Source organism: Erpetoichthys calabaricus, chromosome 3, assembly GCF_900747795.2.
Source record: "Erpetoichthys calabaricus chromosome 3, fErpCal1.3, whole genome shotgun sequence".
Taxonomy (NCBI): Eukaryota; Metazoa; Chordata; class Cladistia; order Polypteriformes; family Polypteridae; genus Erpetoichthys; species Erpetoichthys calabaricus.
This window is the reverse complement of record NC_041396.2, coordinates 248,196,140-248,215,002: the sequence shown is the minus strand read 5'-3', so window position 1 is coordinate 248,215,002 and position 18,863 is coordinate 248,196,140. Positions and strand designations below refer to the sequence as shown.

Sequence of the window (18,863 nt, the reverse complement as noted above, 5' to 3'; positions counted from 1 at the left end):
TTTAAATTGAGGAAACAGGTTCTCTCCCCTCTTTTACTCCATTTATCGTTATTCATTTATTCCTATTTTTGTAAAACTTTAGTTATTTGTATGGAATGTTGTTTGATTTTAGTAAAATAAAAAAAAATAAAAAATATGCCAGCAAATATCAAGTTACCTTGATTGTGTCCGTCCCTGGGGTAATGTCACTCAGTATGTGTCCCAAAAGTACCTCAGAAGAAAAAGCAGAACCTTGCAATACTCCAGAAGATGACCCTGCCACACTGACCCATATTTGCACAGTCTTATAAACCTGCACTCTCACAGCACTACAAAGAGGTTGGAAAAAGGAGAAAAACAGCAGAAAAAATATGAAATCACTCATAACATGTCATCTTGTTTATCTTTACTGCTTCCTGGATAGTAAGGAAACAAAAAAATAACCTGTAAAAGTTACCCAGTGGGTAAAAAAAATAAAAAACAATGGAAGGATTACTTCTAAGGTGGGATCAAGGGATAGAGAGGAAACTTGCACTTTTCTCAGTTTACATTGGTGCATGTAGAGTGTACTGGGGTAGAAATCAACTGCCACTAATATATGAATATGTTAAAATTCTGTTATTTTATTTCTGTTGCCTTTTGGCATTTCTCTGTACAGCCTTTTATCTGGAATACAGCTGACACTGTTGCACTTACATCTGAGGCAGCTACAGTGATAATGCACGTCCATCCAAATTGTTTTGGCCTTAAAAGGACATAAAACACAATATGCATAGTATAGTATAGGTCAGCCTAGCACATATACATTGCCAATGTATAATATCCTTTAACATAAGAGATATAAAATCATTCGTAAAAGGCACATAATGTAAAGTTAAAAAGAACAGTTCACTGGATTCTACAACTGACTGGGATATGAACAGATTGAGATTTTCTATCTGTATACATAGTATCTACCTTGATACAATTCTGTCTTCACTGCTTACCTGTATGCTCTTTGTTGTCCAGGCAGGATGGTATCATTGTTAGAACTCCATGCATTCAGAGTTTGAGCAAAAAGATGACAGAGCATCGTAGAATACTGGATCAGTCGAGATCCTCCACTGTACATGCAAAACAGAACACTGTCAGTCAGGAAATCAAGATTTACAAGTGGTGCCTAGAGAGACAGGATACGGTCTTCAGTAATCACAAACATCTTTTAAAGAAGTAGCCACTTAAAGCACATCAGCCAACTAATTACAATCACCAGGATTCAGTCTATTAGCCATCAACTTAATGGAAACTGCTGACTGACTATGCTATTTTCAGTAGGACTATGCTAAAAACTGCTATTCTAACAAATTACATCAAAATGTAAGAAAATGATGTATATTACTCTTATGCGAAACAATTATGAAAATTAGTTATTTAGACATATATTAAACAAAGGAAACAGATACTATGTGTAATTTTGTTTGAATCACTCCATCAGTTATTTCTTTTTGGAATTTACATGTAGACAATCTGACATAAACATGACTATGAGAGAGAAGAAGACTCAAAAAGTATGGCTGAATTTTCTTGAAAGCTGTATTATCACTATTCACAAAAACAGTAACTATTCCAGATTATCTTGGTTGTTTATATCTGAACAAATGAATATTGAAAATGAATATTTTACTAAAACTACTATTTCAGGCTGTAAGTTATTTCCTTCTCTCACAGCCTTATTTGTCTTTATTCTAGCAGGGTTGGGGTGAAGCCTGTGAGAAAGAACTTTTTATGAGAGTGCAGGGCACCTTCCCTAGGGAGAGTTGAGGGACAGGGATAAGGCATAAGTACCAGTGCTTTCGTACTAAACAAGGGGAGAGGGTAGGAGATCAGGAGCAATACGGGTCAGTTAATAAGACAGCAATAGGGTGAGAATAGCGCGATAACAACAAAAGAAAAGGCAAAAGGCAGGCAGGTCATAGGCAGATTTGTTTTTTTCATTTTGTAGGTATCCAACCAGCAGTGGCAGGATACCTTTTATATCACGGCATTCAAAATAAAAAACCAGAAGGCACCTATGGACTCACCCAGAAAAGCTGCTTCTGTGTGGCTTATGAGACTATCACAGTATCAAGTCATGAACCACATAATCAGACTACTTTTTTTTCTCTTTTAAAGATATTTCTTATATTATTATTTCTAATTACACCTTACCGTTTTAGGTATGTATCAAATCAACACCCATATATGATACAGACTAATTGTGAGACAAAGTGTACCGGCTGACACTGACTAGGCTCTTTCAAGTGGAGATTTTAAAGCATTGTAATAAAAGGAAAAATCAGAATTATGACTGTTATTTTCCATTTCTTATAATGATTTTTTTTGTTGTTTTCTGATACAAAACCAGAGGCTTCGCCACAAAGATGATGATAATAATTAGAAGAAAATTAGAAGAATAATTAGAAGAATAATTAGAAGAAAACCAAGAAGACAAAGACAGAAAATATATTTAGGCAGGATACTGTGCTAAGCTGCACGCAATGGTTGCCACTTTACAACGCCATGGATGATGGATGATGTAACACAAACTGAGATAGAAAGACCAAGACACACATACTGTATTAAATTAAAGCCCAACATTGGGCACATTTATTTAACAATGGATGCTCCAGGGATTGTTTTGCCTTGTGAACTCTGCTTGCTGGGATAGCCATCATCTTCTGCTTGACTCCGCTCAGGATAAAGCAGGTTTAAAAAAATGGATGGATGGGTGATCCACAATCTTACTTCTTAGATGAATCACCTCCCAGCTCTTATGCTAACAGGGATGACCTTGCAAAGTAACAATTATAGTCAAACTAGCCACTGGTATTTTTGCTGTTTTTGAACTCACCTTCACTCTTCAGTGTCCCAATCATCTTCCACTGTGCCATGTCTCTCTCCGTGATACCCACTTATTTACAACGGGTTTCTGTTTATCCAGTGACCCAAGAGTCTCTACATGCCTTTTTTTCTTGCCCCACTTATCTTCATGGGAATATGCTGGCTACTAAAGTACAGTTTGCACCCATGACCGTCTGGCTATTGATACTGCTTATGATTCACATACATATCACATCCATGCTCATCCACATTTGGGGCAATGTCCTTTTTGCACATGTTGATTTGCATGAATGCTGCTTGCTTTAACATCCTCTCAAAATGGAGTGCTGGGTAAATGCATTAATCTGCATTATTACCTCACACATCTTAAGGGCTTTTAAGGTTTAGTGCAAAATTTGAGAAATGCTTGACTATGACCAGAGGTTGTTAGTAACGAGTTACATTTACTCCATTACATTTACTTGAGTAATGTTTTTAAAAAATTGTACTTCTAAGAGTAGTTTTACTGCACCATACTTTTTACTTTTACTTGAGTACATTTGTGAAGAAGAACGCTACTCTTACTCCGCTACATTGGGCAATTACTTATGCTACATTGAATCGTTACTTTTTTTCCATTAGATACGCTATACTTTTGCCAGAGAGAAGCCGCCAGTGGATCTACTGCATGACTGTTTCACCAATCAGACGTAGCAATAATAATCACAAGACTCCGTTTCACCAATCAGACGTAGCAACAATAATCACAAGACTCCGTTTCACCAATCAGATGTAGCAACAATAATCACATAGCTCAATTTCACAAATCAGACGTAGCCATGCAGTCACATGACCACACACAAACTGTGGCGGCATAGCAGCACAAACTCCTCACAGACAGCGGACAGGGAAAGAAAGAATACAAGTGGAACCTCGGTTTGCGAGCATAAATCGTTCCGGAAACGTGCTCGCAATCCAAAGCGAATTTCCCCATAAGAAATAATGGAAACTAAGATGATTCGTTCCACAACCCAAAACTATTCATATAAAAATGATTAATACAAAATATAAAGTAAAAATACAAAAAACAAATTAACCTGCACTTTACCTTTGAAAAGAATCATGGCTGGTGTGAGTGAGTTTCTAAACTCTTGTGGGATTTCACTGAACGGGACGACACATGGAAGAGTGTTACAAAGCAACCACAGGCACCCAGTTCTGTAGTAGTTCGCCGTAAAAGCGAATCCGAAAAGATTGCGGTCATGGTGTTGATGAGTGATACAAGGAACAAGGAACATTAAAAATGCGCTGGGCACAGTATTACTTGGCCACCAACCTGGGCATGAACCTGCCTGACTGCTGTGTCTGTGTATAGGAGAGTGGCAGATCCCGCTACAATAAATAACCGCGCTGTTCCTGTTTCAAGCTGAATAAAGATGGTGTCGCTAAAGTATTGAGACTCAGCTTCGTGTTTTGGGGTGAAAGACGGGGACTCACACGTCACAGCACACACACATGGTCACAATGCTGTAGTAAACAGTATACGCTCATACAGATGTTGACTATATGAGTGAGGCACGCCGACTGACAATTGGCCACAATCCCGCAGCGAGAGAGAGAAGAACCATCAGCTCAGTTGTGATCATGTGAAACTTGGCAGACAAAGCGTACACGGACTACTCGTACTGCAAGACCTCGCTCGTTTATCAAGTCAAAATTTATTAAAAATTTTACCTCGTCTTGCAAAACACTCGCAAACCAAATTACTCACAATCCAAGGTTCCACTGTACATGAAAAATGACAGCCAACTCCTGCTGAAGCTTAACCATCACTTCACTGAGTGAAGAACAAGCACATTTTAATCAAACATGCACAGACACAGACAGTCAAGGTAAAGTGAGACTTCTTGTACGTGCACAAGCTGCCTTGTTCTAATGTTATTTTCCATCAGCTGTGCTATTTGGAGGGCAAGTAAATATGCAGTATTATACTTTCAGTGTACAGTATATCTTGTCACTGTAAGTAGTTTGCACTGTTCAAACATACATGTTACCTATTGTAGGTATTGGCTTCAAAACCTTTGTTGTCAAAAACTGAGATTTGGAACTTTGTGTTATTTGTGCATCTTTATTTTGTAAAGATGTTATTTATTTGTTACTCATTTTTTATTATTTGGAAATAGCAGAATTTGCACATTATTTTATATTTTTGTCTGTCTTATTACAACATTTCTAAAAAATAAATAATTTATTTATGATCAAACAGTTACTCAGTACTTGAGTAGTCTTTTCACCAAATACTTTTTTACTCTTACTTGAGTAATTTTTTGGATGATTATTTTTTACTTCTACTTGAGTAATATTACTTAGAAGTAACGCTACTCTTACTTGAGTACAATTTTTGGCTACTCTACCCACCTCTGACTTTGACATACTCAGATCATTGATTTTGCCAAGTTACATTTAACACATATCATTACACTGCCATTTTAGCTAACAATGCTTGGCTTCTCCGGGTACATGGAATGCTCACGTACTGAACAAAATTTGTGACGTATATTATTCCATCTCTGTCAAATCAGCATCTTTTTATGAGTTCAATGTTGTTCAGGGTTCCTGATACATTTAGCCTTTCCCAGGATATACATACAGACTTCTGGCTGAACACCATCTTACGGCAGCTACTACTCAATTAAGACAGCTTACAAGATCTCCTAAACCCCTGTGAAGTTAGGAGTAATTTCCTAACCAAGGGAAATGGATGAAATACTTTTACTTCTTCTCCTTAAATTAGGACCAAAATTGCATCACACTGTGAATTTTGAGCCAGCTGGGGCTGTCTTCCTACTCTGAAATGCTTGATAAATATGGGCACAGACACACTGGAGAAGCATTTTGAAAAACTGCTCTGAGTAAACTTGTAGATTAAAGTACAGAGCAGTGGGATGAGAGGAGTTGGTGACTGTCCCAACTGTTGTAAAGGGGCCTGGCTATAAGATTTATTAATGAAAATAACAAGCCAACCATTCAAAATTATAAAAAGGCTGATTTCAGAAGTGAAGTGCAAAAACAGACCTCTTAAATACTGCAGCTTTCCACAGTGTATCTGGAGTAACTTGACGCCATCATTAGTGCAGGTAAAACAACCATTCTTTTAAAATCAATTGTCAGCTTTTGCCTTTAAATAAGATCTTTTTAAAATAAATTTGTATTATATTCAAATAGTGACAATCAATGTGACAGACTTAACAGACACAAATGTGTGTGTGTATGAGCTCTTGAGCCTGTAGTAAGTGAATAATTTGTATTATATTAAAATAGTGACAATCAATGTGACAGACTTAACAGACACAAATGTGTGTGTGTGTATGAGCTCTGAGCCTGTAGTAAGTGAATACAAAAAAAATACAGTTTTAAAGATTGCACTATTACACAGATGCATAGCTTACATACGTTTCAATGAGTGCTATAAGGACATCTAGTGTTCGAAAGTGGACTGCTGGTAACACTAGCATTTTCAGAGGTCCATCTCCCAGCCAATTCTGGAAAAAAAAAATACAGAATCACAGGTAATTACATATGAGTTATCCACAGTTTCCTCAAATGAATAGGAACAAGTGACAATGCTAGCAAAAACAACGTTACTGCTCAGATCAGAGGTGAACATTTGAAGATTTGTGTAAAACATTCATTTTAGTAGTGTTTGTGGTAAAGGATGCTAAACATAATATATACTGCCTAAAAACTGTCAAATGACTTCAAGTACAAAGAAATAGAAACAGAATTTTGCTAAGAAAGCATCTATCCACCCAGTAATTTTTTACACTAGGTTATTTGCATTTCAGGGCTACTGGAAGACGCACCTGAAACTATCAGTACTGGGAGCAAGGAAAGGCCCTAGATGTGATGCCAGTCTACAACAAAACACATTCTCTCTTGCTCTCTCTCTTTCTGTCTCTCTCTCTCTCTCTCACACACACTCACAATAACACACACACACGTGCACTCATGCATGCAAATTCACTTATATTGGACAAATCTGGAATTGCCAATAGACCTAAAATATATACAGTGCATCCAGAAAGTATGCACAGCGCATCACTTTTTCCACATTTTGTTATGTTACAGCCTTATTCCAAAATGGATTAAATTCATTTTTTTCCTCAGAATTCTACACACAACACCCCATAATGACAACGTGAAAAAAGTTTACTTGAGATTTTTGCAAATTTATTAAAAATAAAAAAAATTGAGAAAGCACATGTACATAAGTATTCACAGCCTTTGCTCAATATTTTGTCGATGCACCTTTGGCAGCAATTACAGCCTCAAGTCTTTTTGAATATGATGCCACAAGCTTGGCACACCTATCCTTGGCCAGTTTCACCCATTCCTCTTTGTAGCACCTCTCAAGCTCCGACAGGTTGGATGGGAAGCGTCGGTACACAGCCATTTTAAGATCTCTCCAGAGATGTTCAATCGGATTCAAGTCTAGGCTCTGGCTGGGCCACTCAAGGACATTCACAGAGTTGTCCTGAAGCCACTCCTTTGATATCTTGGCTGTGTGCTTAGGGTCGTTGTCCTGCTGAAAGATGAACCGTTGCCCCAGTCTGAGGTCAAGAGCGCTCTGGAGCAGGTTTTCATCCAGGATGTCTCTGTACATTGCTGCAGTCATCTTTCCCTTTATCATGACTAGTCTCCCAGTCCCTGCCGCTGAAAAACATCCCCACAGCATGATGCTGCCACCACCATGCTTCACTGTAGGGATGGTATTGGCCTGGTGATGAGCAGTGCCTGGTTTCCTCCTAATGTGACGCCTGGCATTCACACCAAAGAGTTCAATTTTTGTCTCATTAGACCAGAGAATTTTCTTTCTCATGGTCTGAGAGTCCTTCAGGTGCCTTTTGGCAAACTCCAGGCGGGCTGCCATGTGCCTTTTACTAAGGAGTGGCTTCCGTCTGGCCACTCTACCATACAGGCCTGATTGGTGGATTGCTGCAGAGATGGTTGTCCTTCTGGAAGGTTCTCCTCTCTCCACAGAGGACCTCTGGAGCGCTGACAGAGTGACCATCGGGTTCTTGGTCACCTCCCTGACTAAGGCCCTTCTCCCCCGATCGCTCAGTTTAGATGGCCGGCCAGCTCTAGGAAGAGTCCTGGTGGTTTCGAACTTCTTCCACTTATGGATGATGGAGGCCACTGTGCTCATTGGGACCTTCAAAGCAGCAGAAATTTTTCTTTAACCTTCCCCAGATTTGTGCCTCGAGACAATCCTGTCTCGGAGGTCTACAGACAATTCCTTTGACTTCATGCTTGGTTTGTGCTCTGACATGAACTGTCAACTGTGGGACCTTATATAGACAGGTGTGTGCCTTTCCAAATCATGTCCAATCAACTGAATTTACCACAGGTGGACTCCAATTAAGCTGCAGAAACATCTCAAGGATGATCAGGGGAAACAGGATGCACCTGAGCTCAATTTTGAGCTTCATGGCAAAGGCTGTGAATACTTATGTACATGTGCTTTCTCAATTTTTTTATTTTTAATAAATTTGCAAAAATCTCAAGTAAACGTTTTTCACGTTGTCATTATGGGGTGTTGTGTGTAGAATTCTGAGGAAAAAAATGAATTTAATCCATTTTGGAATAAGGCGGTAACATAACAAAATGTGGAAAAAGTGATGCGCTGTAAATACTTTCCGGATGCACTGTATCTTCTATAAGTGCCAAAAAAATGGGGTACCCAAGAAAATGAGGACATGAAGCTGTGAGACAGCAGCTCCAACCATTTCATCACCTTTCTTCTCAGTAAAAAAAAATATTTATCTCAATATATTACACATTATGTTACAATGTGTAAGCTTTTCAAATATAAAAGTAATATGCATCTTCAGCAACTGGTGTCAAAGGTGCTATGTCGTGGTGGTATAAAACAAAATGAAGTTTGCACTTGTTATTAATCAAGATTATTCTCTCGCTGTCTTAGTACAGTACTTCTTATTATGGTGTTATGTTTTTAACACTGCATTAATTTGAAGCATTGTCATGGGATATGGAATTTTTTTTTTCTGGTCACATAAGAAAACTATTAAGAGGTGAAGAAATGTATCACAGAAACACTTGAGAACCAATTGATTTCAGTTAGTATTTCAGGCTTACCAATTTCTTATGAGTCACAGTCAATGCTCTACAAACCAGGTTAACGATGTCCTGCACAGGAAGTTTAACAGGAACTGTGACATCAATGCTGGAAAACAGCAAACAATCACAAATGTAAAATTCTTTACAAGCCTAAACACAGTCAATCTGGGTGCCAATGCAAATAACAATAACAAGAAGTTTGTATAATTCAGACAAGTCAAATATACTGCCAGGTATCACAAGGGCAGCCAGACATCCCCATTTGAGCTGTACTGTCCCAAGATCAACAAACAAATCCAGAGTCCTGCACTGCCTCTGCAAATTCCAATTGAACAAAAATTGTATGTAGAAAATAAATCTTAAATTCAATTTTTATATTGAATATCTAGTTAAAGAAGCTCGCTAAATTTTTGTAGAAGCCTGGCATACCACCTTTTTTGAATTGTGTGTGTTTGTGTATGTCGTGTGCTCATGTTGACATACATTTGCTGCAAATGATCATTCAAAATGTCCTATTGTGATTATTCTGTGACTATATGTTCAATGCTATATACAGTATAAAAATGAAAAAACTACATGAGCACCTCACTCCTACTTATTACTAATTTTCTGCTGCTTCTTGGATAGTTCAGTTTCTATTTCATGTTGAAATTTGAAGTACAGCTGGTTTTAATGGACTGTCAAAGTCGAAATTTAATACATCTACCTTTAAGTAAGGTGACTCAAAAAATCCCTTTCATCAGAGTTGATTTGCTTTTTATTGCAGTTTCAGTACACGTCTTTGAAATATAAGAAGCATAGGTACCTAACACAGCCAGGACCTACCTGAGCAATTTAGAAAGGCTTTGGCAAAGTCCAGCATATCTCTGACTTAGCCTCAGAATAAAAAGTGGATCTCTCTCATTCAAAGGACTGAAGTTTAGCTCCACACCAGGACCCATATATATTACTGGATCTGTGGGGAAAAAATGCCTTGTGACTGACAGAAATATTTAAACATTAAAACTTTCTCATTTTGATTCTACATGACACTTGTATGTCTGTATGATATACATACAAATGTGCATAATTGCCAGTATTCATTAATACTTTACAGCTATAATGCTAGCTTAGATAAATGCACTGATTACTGTACGTAGGTATGATGAGCCATCTGTCTTTACACTTAACTTCTACATCAACATGTGTCTCAACTGGCATCAGATTACTGATGGTATCATCACCAACCTAAGTAAAACAATATAAAAATACATTTTAAATAAACAACGAGCTTCACAGCCACACACTGCCCCTGAAAGTATATTCACTATGAAATTCCTAAACTGAAACTGTAATACACCCAGTTTAGATTTGCAAGGCTTTCAGGTGACTAGCAGTGTTATTTCAGTTCTGATATTACCTGTAGTATTAGTTTTTATTTTATAAAATTAATTTTTATTTCGTTCTAGTTTTCAGTGGAGTCAACAATTTTATTTTTATTTAGTTCTGTGTTTAAAATTAATTATTTGTATTTAGTTCTGGCTTTTTTACATAATATTAGCACAATTTTAGCTTTTCCCTGTTGCAAAACCACAAATGCTGGCCTACACATATTTCAATGCAAGTTATATTTCAGTCAACAAAATACACTCACAGTTCATAATGCCGTTAAATACAGCTTGACTATCAATGATCAAACAGAATAAGTAGCCTTATGAATATAGTCAGCAAGATCAAATGTTTCAACCCAAGAATCCAGTCTGTGCAAGCACGTTGCTGTTAAGCTTTAAACAAGCACCCATTTCGAGAGATTTGTTCATATTGCAACGACATCCATTGCACTGATAGCCACACAGTGAAAATATTCACTTGACGAGTGCCTGTAATGCAGGTGCACAGACAAGGTCCTCAGCCACTGGCGCCAGCAGACTGTATGCTGATGATTTCTGCTGCCAGTACTGAAGCAGTGACGTGCAGTGAGGTTCATGGCTGGTGAGGCACGGACTCCTTCAAAGTCAGATTTACAAATATATGAGTAGCTTATTCATTATTCAATTGGCATCATGCATATTGACTACTGGTTATGTTTCACATCACATCAGCATTCTTTACACACACATAGGTAAGGTACATATTTGGCTAAGAAACAACGTTACATTTATAGCGGCGAGAGAGAGCTAATTTGCTCTGCACCTTCCATATGTTCTAAATTTGCCGTTGCAATTCCACAATTCATACTCATTCAATACAAATGAGTGGTGTACATAAAAACAGATTTCAATTTTGACCTTAATTTAAATATTTAGTTGTTTTTAAAAGATTTTAATTCTGATGCTTTAATCAATTTTAATGCAGACTACTCTACAAAAGGATATTTTATTTAAGGTCAAAATTTTGTTTTTAAAAATTGGATTTTTTTTCTTAATCGGATCCCATTTTTATAAAACTGAAAACCGTTTATGGTCTTACCTTTATTTGTAAATGAAGTCCATACACCTATCCTTCTCAGTGAAAATCTTTGTCACTTTCATGTAAAAGTCCTCCTTATTTTCCTTTAGTTTTAAAACTCTTAATCTTCCATTTTTGGCAGTCAGTCAGAACAAAAAATAAAAATAAACAGACCGCTGCAGTGCACTTGACTTTCTGATATTCCTCAGTTATTGGTGACTTGAGCCTCTGCATAGAGGAACAGCAGCAACGAGCACATGTTGGGCTCCCAACCTTGTACCTCTATTCACTGCTGTTTTGTAAGTCCGATCAGCAAGACTAGATATGTCAAACACATTTATTAAAGATATTAGCCAAACTGTGGAAAGTCAGGGTATATAATAAACACGTGTGCAAAAAATTTATTGGCAACATACGGAGAGACACCAACAGGCACACGCCAATTGCATGCATCAACCCAGTGTGTTAGGGATAGCGCAGTCAGAGGCTCGGCGATTTTGACTATAAAAATTATCAAAATTATTGGAATCATACAGAAAACAATTTTATAGCACAGACCATTGGACAAATTTATTTTATGTTATCATTATTTATTTTTTTTTTTTACTTTTCATGCTGCTTCCCAACCAGAAAACATACAATAGTATTTAGAGCACATATGTACCTGTAAAGCACTAGCAATACAGAGACAGATCACTGTTAAAAAGTGATTTGTATATTGCATATTCAGTGAATTAAGATGTTGTTATAGCTGGTGTAAAATGTACAATATAATTATCCATTTTTTTATTATTTTTAATAACACAGTTCAGATAGTGAATTCAACAATATTTGGGGAAAAAAACAATAAAACTAAGAATTTCCTAAAAGCGTAGATTTTCAAGTTTTGGAAATGACATTGCCAGCATCAAAAAATTTCAAGAATTTATTGTATGAGAGTATATATTACATATTCAGTCCATACACATCTAGAACCCTTTCAGAGTTCAAGTTTCTGTTACCCACAGCATGTGTAGAGAAAAGCCAAGCAAAATGACACCTTTTATTGGCTAACTAAAAAGATTACAATATGCAAGCTTTCGAGGCAACTCAGGCCCCTTCTTCAGGCAAGATGAATAGTAAATATTTTTTGAAAACCAACTAGACTTTCTGTTTATGTTAACAATCTCTGTCCACTGACACGTTAAAGTGACTTTTTAAACAACTCTACCATCATTAAACTGCATAATATTTAAACTAATAAAGAATAACAATAATATAAATAATAGTGCAACTTCCAGTACTAATACTATTACTTCAAAACTTCAAGCCCTGGGACAATCAACAATATTCACCAAAATAAAATAAAATAAAACAAGTGCAACTTGGTGATGACATCTTTACCAACTGAACCGTTATTAAGGCAAATTGCATTAATATGAACCTTGTTTCAAACTAAGCCATATACATAAATAATAAAGCTGCAACTTGCATTTCTAATACTATTTGTGGTATAGTGGGTCTACGGCTTCAAAAGAAAAAAAAAAAAAAAAAGGTTAGTTTATAAATCCAGTTCGCTGTGTCCGTCTCTGTGGGCACAATTGCACGACCATGGGGAGTTGATGAGGTGATTGGGGCGAGTTGCACCGGATTGTTCTCAGTTACTTGATCGGCTTACTGAGGCATGTGAATAAAGCGCTGCGCCCATGGAGACGTATATTTATGGGCCGGCAGGATAGGGGGAAGGAAAAAAGAAAAGAACACAAGGAGGTTAAAGAAGGGAAAAGGCAGTCATGGGAGACGATCCAGACACCAGGAAGGTGAAGGCTGCACGAGCTGGGGCTCCCGTGAGGGAGTGTAGGCTGAGGCGATCTAGGGGCTGGTTCACCCCACTGACTAAGCGTGTAGAGTGGGGCGAGTGAAATGTAAGACCTCCAAATGTATCTGAGGAGTGACTAAGTGAGTGCGAGGGAAGATGGGAGGTGTGCCGACCTCGGACAGTCTGGCTGCGCAGTGTGACGGGGTTGGCAGAAAGCACTTCGTGCTGCAAAGGCTCTGCCAGCAACGCCAGTGAAGGGTAAGCCGTGGAGACAAAAGGTGGTGTGCTGTGATCGGGCGAGGAGAGAAACTGCATTTTAACTTCTATTTTAACAGATTTATTAATTATGGATTTTATATCCATGTTTCACTGATTTTATGGATTTGCTATTTATTTGGGTACTGTATTTTTCGGAACACTACACAATGGACACTTTTGGTTTTACTTTGGACTGTTTTTAACAAAAGCACTTGGGCACTTTCCACCATCCCCTGGCTTCAATGAGATTTCTCAGCTCATGTCGGTCATAACTATCGACGGTGTTGGTTCAACAGACTCCCATGTGGGAAGAGGGAGTCTGTAGGGGACCGTCATCGTCACACTATTACACAGTAACCAGATACATTACACAGTATTGAAAAAAATAATAAAACAAGTACAACTTGGCTTGCAGTATTACCCAGTAGTATAGAAACAGTATTCACACATTTGAACATAATGGTCCACATCCGAACTTTTAAAACCAAAGTATCTTCAGACAACAGACACAGCACCTTTTTTTGTCAAAAGCTCTTCTATGTCATCATGTTCAACTTTATCGTCTGCCACAGCTTCCGTTTAGGAATGTTCTCTGTCCATTTTCAACGCTCAATACCTCCACTAACGCATATATTCCGTTGGATGCCTGTTTAGTGTTTGTAGCAGTGAAAAAGGTCCCCTGTTAAACAGTTTCCCGCTGCGCCACGTTCCGAACGTGGGCTATTTAAACCGGTGTTCCAGTATAAGAAAAATTCATATCATAACAAAAATAAAAAACAGTTTTTGGTATGAACCGGTGGTATGCAGCCCGGCATAATATCAACCCATTCATTGACTTTTTTTTTTTTTTTAAACACAAGTTATATTACCTGTTTCTGCGCCTTCATAAAGTTGTCCTAAAAGGCTATGTGCAGTGGCCAAAATGCACTGTAGTTGCTGAGCCCAAGCCTCTGAAGTCTTGATTCCTTGCGAGAACCCAGAACCTAGTGTCGGCAGAATGGAATAGCAAGAACATGCCAACTGAAAAAGATGAGACATCATGATTAAGATATAGCCCTGGCTCCCCTGAAAGTAAGAACCTCAACAATAGACAGGTCCAAACTGATAAAAATAAAATTAGAGGAAGAAAAGCACCATTCACAAATATTAAAGCCACAGCTTTTTTCAGGATTTTCAAAAGGGTAACCTTCAATTTATTTATTTTTTTTTTTTTTAATATTTTTATTTTATTAATTTTCATTGTAATCATTCCATACAAACAGATCAATTTATAACCCAATAAATTTGAAAACAAATCAAACCTCACCCCTGAGAAGGAGAGCTTAGCTAAAGGAAAATTTCTTTAAGCTTTTTAATAAGGCAACATTAGACAAAAGAAGGGGAGAAGTAAATATCTATATAAATAAGAGATGGAGAAGGGAGTTAAATGCAATAATAGTTATTTCTCTTATTCTAAAATAATATTGATTAAATCCTGCCATGTTTTGAAAAAATTTTGTACAGATCCTCTAACTGAAAATTTGATTTTTTCCAATTTCAAATAATATAAAACATCGGTTTCCCACTGACTTATAAGAGGAGAATTAGGATTCTTCCAATTTAACAAAATAAGTCTGCGTGCCAAGAGTGTAGTGAATGCAATCACCGTTTGCTTGTCCTTCTCCAATTCCAGTCCATCTGGAAGGACACCAAACACAGCTGTTAATGGGTTAGGAGGGATTGTGATACTAAGGCTGTCTGAGAGGCACTTAAAAATTTTTGTCCAAAATGATGTTAGTTTGGTGCAGGCCCAGAACATGTGACCCAGTGAGGCAGGAGCTTGGTTGCAGCGCTCGCAGGTTGGATCCTGGCCTGGAAACATTTTGGACAGTTTTAAGCGAGACAGATGAGCTCGATATATAATTTTTAGTTGAATAATTCTATGCTTTGCGCATATAGAACTCGAGTGAATTCTCTGCTTTGCTACCTTCCACTCCTTTTCTGATATATTGATTAAGAGATCTTCTTCCCAATGTCCTCTTGGGTCTTTGAAAGGTAGGGACTCTAATAAGATTTTATATATTGCGGAAATAGTGTTTGTTTCCTTGGAATTGAGCAGTATTTTTTCCAGCATTGTGGAGGGTGCAAGGTGGGGGAAATCGGGCAATTTCTGTTTAACAAAATTTCTAATTTGAAGATAGTAAAAGAAATGTGTAGCTGGGAGGTTAAATTTTGAACGTAATTGTTCAAAAGATGTAAATATGTTGTCTATATAAAGATCTCTGAGCATTTTAATCCCAAAACTTTTCCAGGTATTAAAAACTGGATATACTTGCGAAGGTTGAAAGAGGTGGTTCCCTTGCAGAGGTGCCACTGATAAAAGATTTTCCATCTTAAAATGCTTCCTAATTTGGTTCCATATTCTGAGTGAGTAAAGCACAATTGGGTTATTAGTATATTTGCGATAACTTTCATTTATTGGAGAGCAGAGCAGGGAATATAAAGAAGTACTACAGGATTTTACTTCTATTGCAGACCAAGCCTGGGTATGTGCATTTATTTGTGTCCAGGTTTTTATGGCTTGTATGTTTGCTGCCCAGTAATAAAACTGAAAATTAGGTAAAGCCATGCCACCTTCTGCCTGAGGTCTTTGTAGGGTCGCTCTTCGGATACGTGGGTGTTTTGAGTTCCAAATGAATGAGGTTATTATTGAATCTAACTGTTTAAAAAACGATTTATTGATATATATTGAAATGTTTTGAAATAAAAAGAGAAGTTTAGGAAGGATATTCATCTTAACAATGTTAATTCTTCCGGCTAGAGTGAGATGAAGGGTTGACCATCTATGCAAGTCTTGCTTAATTTTTTCCATACAGACGCCAAAATTTTGTTGATAAAGAGCTGTCTAGACTTATAAATAAGTTGTTCAGTTTCTTTAGTTGTTAAGATGTTAAGTTCTGTATGCAGGGCCTGCCTTTTCCTGTGAAGAGCTTCACTTGGACGCCTGGCTTGTTCTTCATCTATTCTAGTAATTTCATTTCTTAGCTCTGACACTTTCTTGGTTTCTAATTTATTTCTATGGGAAAGATATGAAATAATCTGGCCTCTTAAGAAGGCCTTTAGAGTTTCCCAGAGTGTTCCTGCAGAAACCTCTGTGGACGTGTTTGTCTCTAGGAAGAAGCTGATTTGTTTGGATATAAATTCTGTGCAGTTCTCGTCTGCCAATAAAAGAGGGTTAAGACGCCATCTGCGAGGTGAGTATGAGGGGCTTATTGATTTTAGCTCCAAGACTAGAGGGGCATGGTCAGAGATAACAATTGTGTCATATTTGCATGATTTAATTGTAGGCAGGAAATTATTATCTATAAAAAAATAATCAATTCTTGAGTAGCTATAATGCACTGGTGAGTAGAACGAATATGTTCTTGAGTTTGGGTTAAGAAACCTCCAGGGGTCTGATAAGTTGTGATCATTTAAAAACTGTGTAATTATCTTTGCAGTATTAGATGTCGTCCCCCCTGTCACAGGAGTCCTATCTAAGAGTGGATTTAAAACACAATTAAAGTCCCCCAGCCATTATAATTTTATGAGTGTTCACATTGGGAATGGATGCAAATAGATTTTGCATGAATTGCTTATCATCAACATTGGGTGCATAAACATTTATCAAAATCATTTTACTGTTATATAAGTTGCCCATGACCATCACATATCTCCCTTCAGGGTCCGACACTACCTCTGATGCTACAAATGGAACTGTTCTATGTATGAGAATTCCCACCCCTCTAGTTTTCTTTATAAAGCTAGAATGGAACATTTGGCCAGTCCAGTCTTTTTGTAATCTGAACTGATCCTTGGTTAGTAAGTGGGTCTCCTGTAGAAATACTATTTTAGCGTTTAAGCCTGTTAGGTGAGAGCATACTTTCTTTCTCTTTAATTCGTGATTCAGGCCTTTAACATTCCAGCTCACAAAGTTAACTGTCCCATCATGGAGACATTGATTCTGAGTTTTTAATGTCATTTATAGTTTTAATTGGTAATATGGCAGTTTTAATCTTAGTTTCAAGATTCCCCATGAGTTGTTGCATTTTAGCCTGTTGTTGCATTGATATTTATAATTATAAGGATTACAAGAATAGATTAGATATAACCTGCTCTCCTTCTCTCCCCCCTTTATCCCCCCACCCCCCCATTTTGCCTCCCCACATGAGGCTAGATCCCACTTCGCGATGTTCCAGTCCTCTGACATACGAAGAGACAGAGCACGTCCAAAACAAAACAAACCCCACCCTGCAGCGGCGTTACAGAATTAAAACAGAGATATCTTTTACAGTTAAATCCTTAATACTATCTGCCGAAAATGTTCTCATTAACAATATTTAAGCTTGAAATAATCTTCAGCGCTTTTAAGTTAAGATATTAAGATTTAAAAAAAAAAAAAAAAAAAAAAAAAAAACAACCCTGGGAATGATTTTAAAAACTAGTCTAGAATAAACCTGGTAATTCCTACTGTAATAGTATAATGGTAATTATATAAATAGTAGAACAAGCAATAAACCAAGGGTATGAAGTTAAACAGTCTACTTTAAGGTATAGTAAAATAAAATAAATAAATAAATAAATAAAAATAATAAAAAATAAATAAATAAATAAAACGAATCCTACTTTAATCACTTCCACATTTTCACACTCACGTCTATAACTCTATAACTCTAATTAAAACATAAACATATAACATATAAAGTCCAGATAAAAAGAAAAAAAAAAGAAAATAAGGGATGTATAATTATAATACCAGTCTCTTTAAACATGGATCCAGCGATCAGATCATAGGTCCTTCCCGTGCCTTGATAGAATACGGCTCTTTAATTTTAATTAACTTTCAAAAAAGTGTCGGAAACAGCTTCTTCTTTGCTGAAGAAAATATAATGTCGATCTTGAACTTCCACTTTCAGTTTGGCAGGATACAAGAGGCTGTATTTGATATCGGCTTCCCGTAGAATCCTTTTAATGTCGATGTAGGATCTGCGTTTTGCAGCTGTTGATGGTGAGAAGTCGGGAAAAATACGAATAAGATTATTTTCGAATATAATCTCTTGCTTGTGTCTGAGAAGTGCCATCACATCAAGCTTACATCTTAGTCGCTCGAAGCGGACAATAAAAGACCTAGGTTTAAAGGCGCTTGGTATCTTTGTGCGATAAGCCGTGGCTATCTCATTATCGAGTTTAAAGTCATCTCCAATTATTTTAGACAGTAATTCTACTGCAAATTTCACTAGGCTTGAGCTTTCTCGTTTCTCAGGTATACCCTCAATTCTTATATTATTTCTTCTGCACCCATCCTCCAGGGCTGCAAGTCTGTCTCCAAGTTTTTTGCATTCCGAGTTCGCAGCTGTGGCTTTTTCATCGGCGTTAGATGCCAGTTGGTCCGCTGTTTCCACTCGAG

General features: G+C 37.2%; 1 protein-coding gene across 1 annotated transcript in view; it reads right to left on the bottom strand.

The window, feature by feature from the left end:
* pelp1 (proline, glutamate and leucine rich protein 1) overlaps positions 1-18,863 on the bottom strand; it is a 71,866-nt gene that overhangs the window by 42,075 nt on the left and 10,928 nt on the right. The window contains exons 7-12 of the mRNA XM_028797974.2: positions 14,308-14,458; positions 9,781-9,910; positions 8,974-9,061; positions 6,271-6,359; positions 966-1,082; positions 158-308 (exon numbers count right to left, since the gene is read on the bottom strand). Of these exons, the coding sequence (XP_028653807.2) occupies positions 158-308; positions 966-1,082; positions 6,271-6,359; positions 8,974-9,061; positions 9,781-9,910; positions 14,308-14,458 (726 nt within the window). The remainder of the gene's footprint in view (positions 1-157; positions 309-965; positions 1,083-6,270; positions 6,360-8,973; positions 9,062-9,780; positions 9,911-14,307; positions 14,459-18,863) is intronic.